General features: G+C 32.7%; 1 protein-coding gene across 1 annotated transcript in view; it reads left to right on the top strand.

Moving 5' to 3' along the window:
• Positions 1-7,978: 7,978 nt before the first annotated feature.
• Positions 7,979-15,991, top strand: part of LOC149785286 (condensin-2 complex subunit D3-L-like) — a 203,629-nt gene continuing 195,616 nt past the window's right edge. The window contains exons 1-2 of the mRNA XM_089979161.1: positions 7,979-8,055; positions 15,462-15,608. Coding sequence (XP_089835287.1) covers positions 7,992-8,055; positions 15,462-15,608 — 211 coding nt within the window. The 5' untranslated portion in view covers positions 7,979-7,991. The remainder of the gene's footprint in view (positions 8,056-15,461; positions 15,609-15,991) is intronic.

Consider the following 15,991-nt stretch of genomic DNA (forward strand, 5'->3'; position numbering starts at 1 on the left):
TTGGTCAAATATGAAAGCATCCTAACATGAGACTTTTCTAATTTGTACAAATGATTTTGATCTGCCATCCAATATGGCCATAATTGCAAAAATATAAATTCCCTTAAATGGCTTGTTCTCCAAAACTACTGTATAGAATTGAATTTGACCAAGGTGGAAAAAGCGCTTTGACATGAAGACCTTTCAAACTGATAAACACAGTCAGTGTGTGTGTGTGTGTGTGTGTGATTTAGTTGTTTAACTTAGTTTTAACAGTTTTAGTCATATTGCTATGATGTCTGCACTTGGTACAGAATGTTTTAAAAACAGAAGAGCATTGAAAAGGCACAAGAATAAATATATGTAATTACAACATTTCAAGTATGTAAATATATGATATGCAATTTGTCTACATACCAAAAGCTCTTTCATTTCTTGCATTTGCCATCAGGTCTGTCAATGAATTCCAATCATTGTGTAACATGTTGTTTTGGCCATGCCTAACTTGGTATGCCATCCATATGGTAGAGTGTATTTTGTTATGTTTTTTGTCCACATATTTGTTAACAATTTGGTTTCTGCAAAATTAGTGTATTTATTCATCATTTACAATTACCAAACATTCTGGGATGCCTTGCATCATTGGCAAGGAGGAACTTTATCAGTTTTGGACTTGAAAGGTCAAAGGTCATGTTTGCTATGATTGAAAAAAGGAAAAATAATTTCTGTACAATAATTAGAGTTCCCCACCATTATCAGCTACCAATCTTTGTGGATAGCTAGCACCTAAGCTTAGGAAAAACTCTTGGTTTTTGGAGCAAAAGGTTAAATGTCAAGATCATTGTGATTGATAGAACAAAAATGGTTTAATGCACAATAACTCAGGTTTTCCACCTTCAACAGTTAATAAATTCTGAGCATGGCTTGCACTTAGGGTTAGGAAGAACCATATTGATTTTGGGATCAAGCATATAAAGGTCAACATCACTCTTACTGGATGAAGACAAAATGGTTTCCACACAGAAACTAGCTTTCTATCATCTTTGGTGACTGAACTTTGTGAATGCTTTGTAATCAGTGTAGGGAAGAATGCTATTTAGTTTGGAGACAAAAGGTCAAAGGTCAGGGTCTGCTTGATTGAAATTAAAATTAAATTTTTATACACAATAACATTAGCTTTACATGATATACCTCAACTGAACTATGGCTTGCCTTTTGGGTAAGGAAAATATCTATGACTTTGGGGTCACACGAGCAAAAGTCAAATTGAATGAAAGAATAAAATAGGTTTCAGCACACTAGTTTTATGTCGCAGACATAGATGAAGCTTTGTGGATGGCTTGCACATCTTGTATGGATAAAGTCCAAAAATGTGGATGTCAGAAGGGCAGAGGTCAATGTCACTGAAAATAAAAAATAGTTCATGTGCAAAACTGGCATTTATCCATGGAGAGGACAGTTAAACATGGGGCAGGCTGTTCATAGTAATCTTGCGATCCCAATAATATCATTTTGTTGTCTCTTGCTTTTCCAAGTCATTCTCTATCTGTTCAAGACCCTCATTGATGGAGTCAGATTCGCTGAAAGCAGCACATCTATTTCTTTTGTCTCCTTAACCTTTATATCTTGCACGAAAAAAATGTATCAATTTCTTCAATTCATCCAGGTTGTTAAATTGCTGAATTTTTTCTCTTCAAAGGTTCACTTAATTAGACATTAGATTTAAAGATTCCTCACTTATTTTTCTGTGTGTTTAAACTGAACAAATAAATGCAAATAAATTGAGGACATCTTTGCTTTCTTCTACAATATTGTTTCATTCAAGTTGTTGCCAAAGTGTAAACTTGTCAGTTTGATTTTTGTTTTAGTGTGCTAAATTCACTTATCTTGCTAAAATGTTTGCTTTTAAAATGCTGCATTAGATTTTTATATCCATTGTTGTGAATGGTGTAAATAAGGACACTATTTGGCATCCTAACTGACTGTTTATATAATGGAAAAGTAACCAAAGTCACATTCAATTACCTTTTGTGAGAATTAGTGATCTCTTAATTTAGGAAGAATTTTTTTTTAAATTGCCTGCATCAACAGACAGCTATCATACTCAAACCATTGCATACAAATTTAAAAATAGCCTATGGAAAGAGGCACGAAACAAATATGTACCATGTATAAAAATCTAAGAAAAGAAAAGATGGATGGATGAGATGTGCAAATAAGCCAAATTTTGAATGGTACAGGAAAATTAGGATGTCAAATTAAGAAAGAACTGTTCAGTGTACAAGTGAAAGAAAAGTTCAGATTTATTCACTTAAAACAAACAAAATATACAATAAATTAATGTCTAAAATAATTTCTTTGACAGCTCCTGGAAAATAAGGTTTAGCATTTTATCAGTTCTAATTTTCTAGGAGCTCCAATGCAAATAAAGTGTAACAAATTTCACTATATAAATATACCTGCTATATTTCCAGACAGTTTTTCTTAGAAACAAAAAAGTGTGTTTCGAGGTCCCACAGTGCATGTGACCCAAAAATGTTGTGTCGTCCAAATGAGAATAAGTTATCTTTCCATATAGAAAAGGATTTGAAATTAAAATCTGAATAAAAAAATTATTTATTTTTTATTTTTTCTTTAAAGTTTTGAAAGAAATATATAGTTGGTTGACTTAGCACTGCAAAATAACAATGACATACTGTTATATCTAGGGACCTAAACTTAAGTAACAAGAGAGGGTAAACCCAACAAACATTACATTTTCCAAAATATAAATTTATTCAAATATAAACTCAAACAAAGTCAAAGAATTAAAAATAACTTACAGTGAATGAATTCCTAGAATATTATTATAAATTGTTCTATCAAATTATGACTAATCCAGAAACTGTCCAAAGGTATTCCAAATGAAGGTTCCAATGTGTTTATGTGCTACTGTGCTAACACCACTGATGAATCACAGTTCTCAATACAAATGTTTTTACTTCAGTGTAATCCCATGAATGTAGAACATCACTGAAGTCCTTGAAAATGTCACATAATCCAATAGATTTATTTAAATATTCAACTCCTTGAATAAAGTCACATAATTTAATAAATACTGACTGTTTAAATTAAATATTTTCCACTCTGCATAATCCAATGAACAAATATAAATAAGTCACTATTTCTTCTCAACGACTCTTACAAAGACTGAAGAATAAATATGTGATGCATGTATTCTCATTATATAGTCTCATTATTCACAGCAAATCAACAGAATCTGATTCACTAAGATTCTTCAACAATTATATCTCATTATTTCAAAATAACTCAGTCATGTTCTGACCTTCTCAGACTATTGAACCAATCAACAACTCTCATGATATCTCTAAAAGGGCAAATGTACTCCTAGTTTCACATGACCTTTCATGACCTCCCATTCAAATAAATATGTGGTGTATTTGAGTGACATAGTTGTCGATTTGACCTTAGTGATCAGCTTTGGCTTATAAATGAGCTTCCCACAACATAATGTACATGTACTTTACTATTGTGGTTCCAGCCGATGAATTACAGAATTTAAAATATAAATATCATAAAATCAAATTACTAAAATAGAAACTATGTTATAAATGAAATAGATGATACAGATATCTTTAACAATACACATACTCTTGTGCAAACACTCACATAATCCCAACCACTATGACATTAAACAAAAACATTAAGTTTCTGTCTTCAGAATCCACTGAATAGCAAAATATATGCTTAATTTGATGCAGTCTTAGCTGGTTTCAATAGGTCAGTAGGGTGGTTTAAAGGTAATGTAAGTGTCATTAGTGATCATCTTTGCACTCACTAGACACTGGATTGTACTGTTGTCCAAACTTCTCTGCTGGATTCTTTGAGTGAATCCTGGTTAGAATGGACTTGTTCCTGACTACGATAATGGCAACATTGTCATAACTGTATCTGATGAAGTCTGATCAAGTGATATGCTTGTCTCTATATAAAAATTAATATATATCACATTTAGAATTTAACATTTCATTGGGGGAAGGGGAGAACATAATATTTTTGAGTTTAATGGAGGCCTTACAGGTAATACAGCAGTAATAAATGCCTCTGTGCAATACAAGTGTTAATGCATTATCATCACAAATCAACTGTGCAAACATGAGTGTGGTCTTTTTATTGTCTTTCAATTAATCTGTTTAATGGCTAAAATCACTCGGAAAAACACTGCTTAGTTAAAAGTTTTTAATTTAAAGAAATTAAGATACAAATAATAGGAAGAATATTCAATTCTGCATGTTGAATACAGTATATACAGGTGCTGCTCCTATTTCGAGGGAAGTCATACACTTCATGTTGATATGATGTTTGCAGTATGTGTAAAGAATTAAATACTCCCCCTTGTTGCTGTGCTTGACAAAGTAAAATTCTGTTAACCTGAAGTTTTCAAATTTATTTTTGCTGGGCTTTGCTGATAGCATATTGCTTCTAGAACACACATTTAAAAAATTAACCACACTTGAACACTATTCCAACAAATTAAATTATCATGTTTTGCATTTTATATATGAAGTAAAATCTGACTTAAGAGAAATGTTGCCACTGATCACAAACTTTATTAAACTTTGCTTCAGCATTTTCATTCAATGCAGTGATGAATAATAATATACATTCTTCAGAATATCTCTTTGATGTACTTGATTTCATATCATTTGGATTGTTCTACTGTGTTTTCTTTACCTATGCAAATTAGCTAAATGGATTCGCCCAGATCAGAATTTGACATAACAAATCACCCTAGTAGTTTTTTATCTGACCAACTTAACTTTTAATTGCCTTGTATCAGCTGCATGCCTTGAGGATATGTTTAGATGAGCTTCGAGTAGGAGTTAGCTGTTCATATACATACTACAGATTACAGGCATGTATCACAGCAGTCAAGAAATATAGGGGAGAACTATTGTTGCTGACAACCATTTGTGGCGAAGAGTCCTGAAATTTTTTTTCTTCAAAACACGACCATATTGGGTGGTTGGATGTCCAAAATTGTGTTTTTCATGTGACATCATATTATGGCAGGCATGCATAAATCAGAGGACTCTTCACCAATGGGTAATAAGGTTGAAAAGGTTGAGAAATAAAATATGACATTTTCACTATCAAATGGAGGATTTTCACTGATGGATAATGTTTTGCTTGTTTAAATGGCAATAAAGTAAAGACATTTGTGAGAAGATTTTTCACCATAAGGTTGAAAGGTATACAAGTTTTAACACGATTAAAAATCAAATTTCAGTTTATAAATGACATGTTCAGCTTCTTCTGGGGTATAGTCCAGCTAAATTATTTTTAAGACACGCTGAATGATGTAATAAGCTGATAAAACATGAGTTGCATATATACAAGTATAGAATCATACCTAAGAATTTATTTTGGGTAAGCAAAGGCCTGTCAGCATGTTCTAAATTCAGGATTGAAAAATCTTAATTTTTTTTGACAAACTGACATAAGAATCAAATCTGCCTTATAAAAGAAGAAGCATTTCAACAGATTTTCTTCCAATATGTCAAGCAGATGATATTTGTCAGCTTCTTAAATCCTTGATAGAAAACCTGAAATATTTCTAACAAACAGACTAAAGAACCAAATGTGCCTTCCTTGAATATTTACTTATTTTTGGTAGAAAATATTTTGCCAGTGAATTGGTAATATAGTTAAACAGAATCACCCAAAATTCTAAATTATACTTGAGGTTCATACAGACCCAATTCTGACTTCTTCTGATATAACCATTTTAAAGTTTTCATCAAAGAGAAATCTCAGATGTTCAATGAAACATTAGTTAAGCCTAGGACAGCCAGTTTGTACTAACAAAATCAAGGATTTGGCAAAAACTGTCAAGCAAACAAATATGACAGCTTTTTTAATCACCTAATTATAATATATAACTGCAATATTTAATGTTTATTTTGCAGTGTACAAAATCTAGGTTTGGCCAAAGTTGTAACAAATGCATGGTGCATGAATGAAGAAAAAATCCATTTCACTTGACATTTCAATATTTTTTTGAAACAGAAGTATCTACAAGTTAATTGGTAATATCTACATGGTAGGGTTGGCAAACTACAACATTTGTCATAACTGATGAATAAAACTTTGCCTCACTTGATACTAAATATGTTTGAAATATAACCTGCTGCCAGAAACATATATAGCAAAGGTTAAAGTGAATTTAAAATTTAGGATAGCCCAAATTTCTATAACTCCTACTCTTGGGCTTCAATACAGGATTTATAACATGTTTTGGATTATAAAAGTAAGTCACTTTTCTATTCTTAAGTATGCATGTTTATTCTTTTTTCCATTCTGTCCAATGTTTATTAACAGATAGCATTTTCCTTTTCTTTAGCTCATATGATTGAACTGTAGAAATTATGATGATAGACCAGGGACCTGCCCTAATCCTTTTTCTTCTTTATTAGTTAATATTTGAGCCTGTGGGGCTTATAATTGAGTTTGATTTAGACAAAATAGTGTTAACTCATTTTGTATCCTTTTTACTCTGTCTGTCTGTCTGTCTGTCTGTCTGTCTGTCTCTCTCTCTCTCTCTCTCTCTCTCTTATCATCATCAAAGCATATGGATCATAGGGTAGTAGGGGAATAAGGATGGTAATTTTATTTATAAAAGGGATTAAAATTCTATTTTAAACCCCTTCTTTTACATCCTACCTTGTAATGTAAGTAGATGAGTGGTAGCTGGTCATGCCTCATGGCATCTTAGATAGTAGGCCAAGTTTTACATTTGTCCTCAGAGGCTATAGAGACCCACACATGTTAAATCTAGGGTTACTAAAAGTAAAAAGTATATGTTAAACCTTTGTACTTATTTAATACTACATTCTCCCTTCTCACCAACCATGCTAATCATGTTAACCCATGGACGTTTGTAACAGTATGGTTTCCCTTGTCTCCATATAGACCCATAAAAAATATGGACATTTTTAACATCACATTTTCCCAAAAAGATGGATGCCTAATGTTAATTTCACAGTTCAATCTATGATCCACAGACCCTTTCTGGCATAAGATTCCTTTGTCAGTCCAAAGTACTATTCCCATGTTAAAATCCCATTTGGCTCAAGAGTGTCATTTTACTGCTAAATCATATTAAAGGTCAGGGTGCATTCCCATGTTAAACTCCCTATTGAGGCTATAACCTACAGACTCTTTTTAACATAGGATTCTAGTTAGGGTCTAAAGTGCCATCATATACTACTTTAATACCCATACTGTTTTAATATCATGCTTTTTAAAACAACTTTTCACATTTGAAACTTTAAAAACAAATCTCTTTTGGGTAAGGAGATGAAATGTGGTTAACTTTTCACTTTAGATTGCTGTATGAAATGTTACACAACATTTTTGGCATCAATAACCTTTTTATTTTTCAGACAAAATTCACACACACACACACACACACACACACACACAACAGTTCAAGTTAAACAGGTTCTTAGTCAGAGGAATAAACAGCTTACATATTTAAAAAAAGAACCAAAACACTAAATATAAACTATGAAAATTCCAGACACCTACATGTTAGAAATTTACAAGAGATATCCAGATAACAAGTTGTGTAACAATTATAAATTAATGGATTAAAGTGTCTATTACACAGAGAACAACATGTTTTAATATAATTTGACACACACACACACACACACACACACACACACATTATTGTAAGAATTTGTTTAAAATTGCAAATGAAGCTTAAGAAATGTTTTAAATTAATCATTGATGAATAGAGTATAGAAAAAAGCCTTAATTAACATGCAGTTAATAGAACTTTACTCCAACTGCCTCGGCATCAAATAACCTACTAGAATTGCTATGCCGTGAGGCAACACACAAAATCAACCAAACATTCCAGCTATCTGTCGTAATCCGGAACAGCAACCTGCGTCTGTTTAGCAACTACTCAGCCATAAAACGTGAGTTTTGGCGGAAAAATTAAAATGGCTGATGTCGCCAATATAATTCAGATTCTAAACCTGCTTCCATTAGAAGAGTTACGGGAGGGTAGGCTTTTTGAATTCGTAAAACTACTTATGATTTGATTGCAAATATTCGTATCAGATGAAGTCATATTTTAAAGTTTAGGTTGAGGTGGACATCCAAAGTAAATGTCATGTCAGTGGAACCAAGGAATGTGTTGCCGAATTCTTAACATGGAAATGGATGCAAAATGTACCCTGATAAATGCCCAGTCTGTATTTGAGCATTTATGGGGATAATTTATAAAATTGTGTAATCCTTCGCTCAATATAAAAATAGAACGTCCGATTCATATAGTGAGATTCGCACCTGACATGTCTCTATTTTTGTTTGTAATCGAAAGGGCCTAATAGCAACAGGCAACAATTTTTTTGTCCAGAAATTTACAATAAATAAAAACTGAATGTTTTCTACATAATTAGAATGTGCTGAGTTCAACATGAACTAATCTTCATTATATCCTTTTAAATAAATTCGCAGTAAGCACCGTCCACCATTTTTAGTATTGGTAGAGTCGTATTTGGAAATCTTGACCTCATGTTCTTTCAAGGCAAAATTTGTATATTTCTTACATATCGTTAAAAAGAAATGTTTTGGGAACATTCAGCTTCAAGAATAATTTTTGCTTCAGGTACTTCTGAAGCTTTTTTATGCCTGTTTTCTTAGCCCCTCCCCCAATTTTTGGATGAAATACCGTAATGATGTTGAAATTATGTTACTCTTAAAACCAATAGTGTATATACATTATAGTATTCTTGTATATGAATGCATTGATCTGAAATCACAATTGCCTTGTTAGAATTTAATTATGATAAAATAGAAACATTTCTCATTCAGTTATCCTATTGTACAGGTTCTCAGATAAATTTTCATTATAGTAAACCTTTATTTCTTTGACGTAAATTGTGGATTTTGCAACATAAAATTTTGGATATCCCCAATTTTAGATATTTTCCTAGTAATTCTTAGAAATGAGCATGTTTTTATACAGTTCATGATGTAGTATTAAAGTGTGAAATATGACAGAAGGAACTGCCACTGAATTTGTTGTCAAGAAATATGATAATGTTTTGTTTTGCTTTTCTGAGAAAAATGCTATAGATTGATTTTCTATTCTTTATAATGATAATATTCATTCAGATTGATATTCACAAGGAATGACACAAATTGGGTTTTCTTTTCAAAATTTGTCAGAATAGTTTAAATTTTACCTCCTTTTTGCCAATATGAAACTTTAAAATTTTAATTTAAGCACCAATGTCTCTAGATAAGAATTGTATAGGAACAGACGATGTGACAAATATAATATCTAGCTGATCACACACAATCATGAACATATAATAACCATCACAAAATAATGTCAGTATCGTCCGTCAATCGTCGTCAGTCTAACCTGAAAAATACATTACACCACAAAACTTGTACCAAAATTTTGTAATATATTTATTTGAATAAATGACAAGACGTTTGTGTAATCTGATATCTTGGTAAAAATGTCTGCTTTTCATAAAATGACATTTTATTGTGTTTATTTGAACTCAATTTAATTCATATTGTTGATGATGATTATAATTTTAATATACACAAGTGCTGTGAAGAGTTACTGTTCTTGCTGGCATGGATGACCTTTATGTAAGATATAATTCATAGTTTTTATACAAATATTCTCACAAATTGTTTTCATTATTTTTGTAAAATGGTCTCCAAAGTATTTAAAAAGTAGCTGCAGGTCAGTGTATATATTCATTTATTTAGTTTAACTGTCCTCATTTATTTCTACCGTATGTGTTGTACAAAATGCCTAATGTTATATATGCTAAATATAGACATTTGACCATTCAACCATGAATATATTCCGATCTAATAATGTTGGCTTTTTACATATGGAAGCGGAGAAAGTACCAGGGGTAATGAGGTTGCCATTTTGAGAAAATCTTAATATGAATTATGATTGCCAGGACCACTGAGTGACGCCCTGTTTGCTTGGCCTAACTGGTATCCATGTTTTTGTTGTTGTTTTTTTAAAATACTTATTTGTTGTTTAGTCTTGCCACCAGAAACAATAACAATCAAATAAAACTTAAACAGTAGGTTTCAGTAGAGACTAATCATCAATGCAGATAACCTAGTCCTGCAATATAATACGTCTACTTAGTTCTACAATATAAGATGCCTTCATATTCATGTTGTTAGTTACATTTGTAGGACTAGACGTCTACCCTGATATTTATGTTTGAGTCAATATCTTACTGCTTAAATAAATGTGTAGCATGTGGCATTTATTTAGGCAGTAAGACATCAACCCAAACAACATAAATATCAGGTTAGATTGCTTGCATTGTAGGACTTCAGATAACCCAGACTTGGCTTGCAGTACAATCTGTATGCATCATTTATTTGTGGGTATTGTTTCAGCACAGGAGTTGGAAGTTTTATTAATAAAATATGAAACTTTGCGAAAACATGAAATGACCTTATACCTTGTTGAAAAAAGTAAAGCTCTAATTTGCCTGAGTAAACTTCGATGGCATGGACAAAACATGATTTTATTTTAAAGTCGTGGGTTCGAACCCCGACATAGTCATACCAAAGGCTTATAAAAATGGTACTAACAGCTGCGTCACTAGGCACTCAGCATTAAGAGGTTAGTGTTAGGACTGGTCGGCCTGGTGTCAGGATAATGTAACTGAGTGGAACATCATGCTACATGTCTGTGGCATGATGCCACAGTGCAGACATAGTAGTGATATGATTGCAAAATTGTTAAAGCTATTTTAAAAATCCAACACACACACACACACACACACACTCTCTCTCTCTGATACTTACCCTAAAGCCTGAACAAAACTGCTACAGTTGTTATTACAAGGGATCACTGATAATGTTAATAACAATTGCAGAGTCTTAAGCAAAAGAGAAAAAAAAAACAGTGGAGGAAAAAATTAATGCAAGTGAAAGAATTGAAATTGACTTATGGACATGATAAATAAATATCAACATGGTTAATTTCACAAATTGTAGTGGGCCATCCATTTAGTAAGCAGGCAAAAATGTGGCAAAGCTGTATCCCTCCCACCCCTCTCTATTCACATGCATACTTTCTTACACCCCCTCCCACCTGCGTACATACGCCTATATTTAATCCACGCAGAAACAATCAAGGCTTAATAATATTAGCGTGTTTAATAAAACAGCTAGTCCACCAACATTGAATGTCTGGCTGTATCAAAGAAATAAGCTGTGTAACTTTAAAAAGTTTGTCTACTGACTGCTAAAAATCAAACACCGAGTGAACCCAGTCATACAGGTTATGTATTTGATTATTAAATTATTATCAAGATCCCCCCCCCCCTCCTTTCCTCTGTGTATGTACATTATGCATTTGGGTTAATCCCCCCCTCCATGCATACATATTAAATGGATGGCCCATATGCTATTATGTTCATGTGATCTTCAAATAATAAAGTAAATGTTTTATGATAGATGTAGATTTATGTCTATATTGGTATATAAAGTTATTTTTAGATGAATGCATCCAATTTTTTAACCATAGTTACGAATACAGAATACAAAAAGCATGGTGATTGTGGATGTATTTCCTTAAACTGTTGAATTTCAACCTTAGAACTGGGCCCTTGCACAAACCTGTTAAGATACGACCAATTTTGAGACTGCAGGAAAAGACAGTAATGCAGTATTATTGTATTTATTAGTTGAAAGGTTGATTTGTTGTTGTAATTCATTAGATTTCCACTTTAATACAGTGTGAGTTAATATTACAAGCATCTTTTAACACATGTGGAAAAAAGAGGGGGTGGAAATAGGAATTACACAGCCAAAATTCATATAAAAATGGCTTTGTTACCTTTCCAGTCATGATACATGTTAGCATTTGGGACAACCTACAAAGTAAGTACAATGGTGCATGAAAATTGAATGACTTAAATAAGATGATGAGAGACATTTGATTTTAACTGAATTAAATCATTCACATGTGGCATGATGAAATGATGATTGTTGGGTATGAATAAATAAACCAGCAACATTTCCAATCAAGTACCTAAGGTTTTCCAGGTGACGTTTTCGTTTTTGAAGCCTGTTTTCTGTCAGTATAATAGTTAAGATGGTATCAGTGTCACTTAGTGCTAATGTAAATAATGATAATCTCACTGACATTGTAGATTTATTTCTCTTACAAGGATTTAAGAGACAACCAGTTTACATTACAATGTACCTTTTACTTTAATTTCTTCCAGTGCATGAACGAAAAGGTGTTTTGTTACTTACAACAGTAATGGAACTTTTAGGACTTTGTATTAAAACAGCAATTAAAATCCCATTTTGATCAATCCATTGTATTAAATCTTTCCTAAAATCCCCTGTTAAATGGCTATTCAGTCTAAAATTGAACAGTCTTACAGATGTTGAAATCTGATTCAAACTGCTGATGCATATGTTGAGAATGGCCAACACTGATTTGCAGTTAATACTCCACCTTGTTGAGTAATGTTAGAAAGGGATAAAAGTGTCAGAGAACAACTTGCTTATGTCTCTTGCCCCTGCTTTATTTTGCAGAATAAAAAGTCGACCAGACTTGGTGTCCGTAGCAGTACCAATGTATATCATATATATATTGGACCATTGGAGTCAGAAGCACATGGATTTATTGTATACACTCCTCTGACTATAAAATTGAATAAAAAGAAACTGGAATGTTTGTAAAACATATCTTCATGCTCTTCAGTTTAGTCCCAACCTCAATATCTGTTCATAGTGTCAAGTCCAAGGAAGAAAGATTAGAACCTGGGACCAAAGTTGAATGCATACATGACAGTTTGTCTTTTCACAGCTAATAAAAAGGGAAAATCTTAATAGTTTCCAAGTTTTGACCCAGGGGCCACAAACATACCTTCATATAATTAGGTACCCAAGGGTCCCTTTCAAGCCTCCGAAATTTGTTGACCCCAGTTCTCAGTCTTGTTAGTTTCATAATTTTGAAGTTATTTTAAATTTGTCTAACAGCACACATTCCCCTTGCCCTGCACCAGGGGCTGTCTCAAAAGTTTTAAACCGTTGATCACATCTACTATAGTCTGATAATATTCCGAAGTCTCTATCTTGACTCCCATCCTATCTTTTAAAAGTGCAAGGATAAAACAGAAAGAAACTTTTGACAGTTAAATCTGTACTCTTAATTAATTGATACCAGGGTTCTCTATAACTTAGGACCGTTGTTGTCTCCTGCACAAATTGCAAATTTCAAACACAAAAATTGTGTTCTTATGTTATTTTCACACATCATAATTTCTCCCAACATGTGGAATTATGTGAGAACTCAACAAATATGAAAAGAAAAAAAAGCAATCTCAACAGTAGAAGTAAAAACTGAAACATTTATTGTCATCAACTGGGACAGTGTTAGAAAAATCACATTCTGGGGTGGGGAAAAAACTACTGACAATAGTTTAAAATTATATTTCAAATCTGCCAACACTTTGCTGCTTTTTGGCTGCCACCTGCCTGTTTGTTTTAAGTTGCCTAATAAAAAAACTTATCAATTTTTTTAAATAAGATGATATAATGTACACACATTGCTAATGTGAAACTGAATAGAATTGAACAATTGGGTTTTATATTTATGGTTATCAAATTTTGTGGTTTGTTTTTAGAAAAATTCACATTCATGAGTACTCAATTTTTGGGATTTATCATTTAAGAGATTAATTACTTAGCAATGATTCATAAGTTTCTGCAAAAGATTATAGGGATGATCCATTCCACACATTTGTGAGCAAACAGGTTTAACTCCTATGCAGTAATTAACTTACTCATTGCAGACATTTGGCAAGGATGTCCTTTTCTTTGAGATTACAAGTTTAATTCCACTCCTGTAATTTATAGTAATTATGTTTTCACTGTCCTTAAAGACCACTAATGAGACTATCAAAACTAAAGTGGGGCCCCGAGTGGTCTAAAGGACTCACCATTACTGACCACTGCCATCAATCCTCTGTCTGCGTTTGGTTTGAGTCTCAGACTGGGCCAATGTGGGTATGTGAGAAAGCTTTCTGGGGTTTTCCTAGGTTCTTCCACCATTTATACTGGCTGCCATGTCTAGACTATCTTGTGCTGAAAAATGGTGTTAAACCCCATAACAACAACAACAATAACAAAAACATAAAGTTCCAATGATATTTATATTTATAATTTTTGTGACTCCAGGTACATGGTTATATTTAATTTTTTTAATTTTTATTGATGGTTGTAAACTGTATAGAATATCTTTTGTTGTAAATTGTGTACTTGATATGGCTCTGTTAAGAACACAAGTTGCATAGGATCTATAAAAAGATGTTTATGTATGTGTTGACAATTATTAATAATAATCTTAATAAGTCTTAAAATGGTGCCTGTGGCATAGCTTCTCAGTGACTGGCGTAACATCGATATTTTGAGAATAATTCTATGGCTTCCCATTGGTTGTTCAAGGACATGTGAATATGCTTAATTCAACGTAAAATCAATAGTGTATGCTGTACAGTTGCAGTGTAGTGTGTATTTAAGGAGAAAATTAAGCATTCAGTTTCATTCTGATTTTTGGAGTCATTCATACTTATTGTGTTTTTGTTGTAAGTCTGCAGGTGTGTTTTATGTTCTACTTATTAGATATTATTCAAGAGGAAAAACATTTGTATGGACTGTTCAGTGGAAATAGAAAGTGCTCATTATTTGGACTATAATGATATTCTGGAATTGTTAGAAATTATTTGAAGGAATTCTGGATAATGCCATCTTGACAACCTCATGGTTCTAGAGGACCAGTGCATTTCTGGTATTGAAATTTAAAAGGAACTTCTCTTTCATTTAGGACTTTCATAAACCTTTATAAGGACTAGCTTAGATTCACTTTATAGTACCTCTCACATTTTTCATTTATAACTTTGATAATTAAATTGTTTGTCAAGTTTTATAAAACTTTTTGGTTTTGCTTCTTTTCTGTTACTTGAGGTTGTGACCATAGAAGAATCGTAACACCAGACAATTAGGATTAAGTGCTGTGGTAAAGTCAGTGACAGCAAACCTCTTTTAGGATCAAGTGTCATAATGATCTTGGCATGAAATGGCCTTAATGATGTCTGTCGGATCTGTCCATCCATCACATGTTGGTTAGCTTTTGTGTTTTGGTCAGTTTTAAGGTATTGTTGTGCAGCATCCCATGTTTTCCATTTTTATTTTCTTTATGCAGAGTTGTGCTTAGGTTGGATGGACCTTGCGGACATTTTTGTGTTTGTTTTGTGCTGCCATGTTTAAGGTAAGGGGGTTGGTAACATTTTGAGGGACATAGTTTAGGATGGGAAAATGTTTACTTGCTATAGGCACAACACCGCTTCCATTATGCAAATGTTTACAGTGTGCCCATTGCTTTCCAGACTGGGTAAAGAATGTGTGGGAGTCTGACTTCACAGACATTCTACCTTTAGATGAAGAGATTGACAATGGACTGGTGCATGAAGCTCTTCAGAATCTACAAGCAGAACTGGATGGATGGATTTCCTGGAAAGAAGATGACGGTGATGGTAAGAATAGTATTTTATTTTCAGAGGGTATATATTAACAACCAGATTAACAAACTTAAAAGCTGTTAATGGAACATCATAGCTTGATATTAGGATTTTTTACCCACACAATCACTATAATAATTTTTTTACTGATCTTGATATTCGGATTTTTTACCCACACAATCACTATAATAATTTTTTTACTGATCTAGCTAAATTTAACTTATCCTGCTTAATTATTTTTCTAAATAAGGTATGTAATAAAGTGCACGTGTTCCAAATATCAAAGAAGGATTTGAAATACAATGGATGACTGTTGAATGAAGCTTTTCAAAGCTAGTTATAAAAGCACACTTGTATAATTAGTGTTTTAATCAAAACAATGATAATGCACAACAGGT

This window comes from Sinohyriopsis cumingii, chromosome 13, assembly GCF_028554795.1.
Source record: "Sinohyriopsis cumingii isolate HCF-2022 chromosome 13, ASM2855479v2, whole genome shotgun sequence".
NCBI lineage: Eukaryota > Metazoa > Mollusca > Bivalvia > Unionida > Unionidae > Sinohyriopsis > Sinohyriopsis cumingii.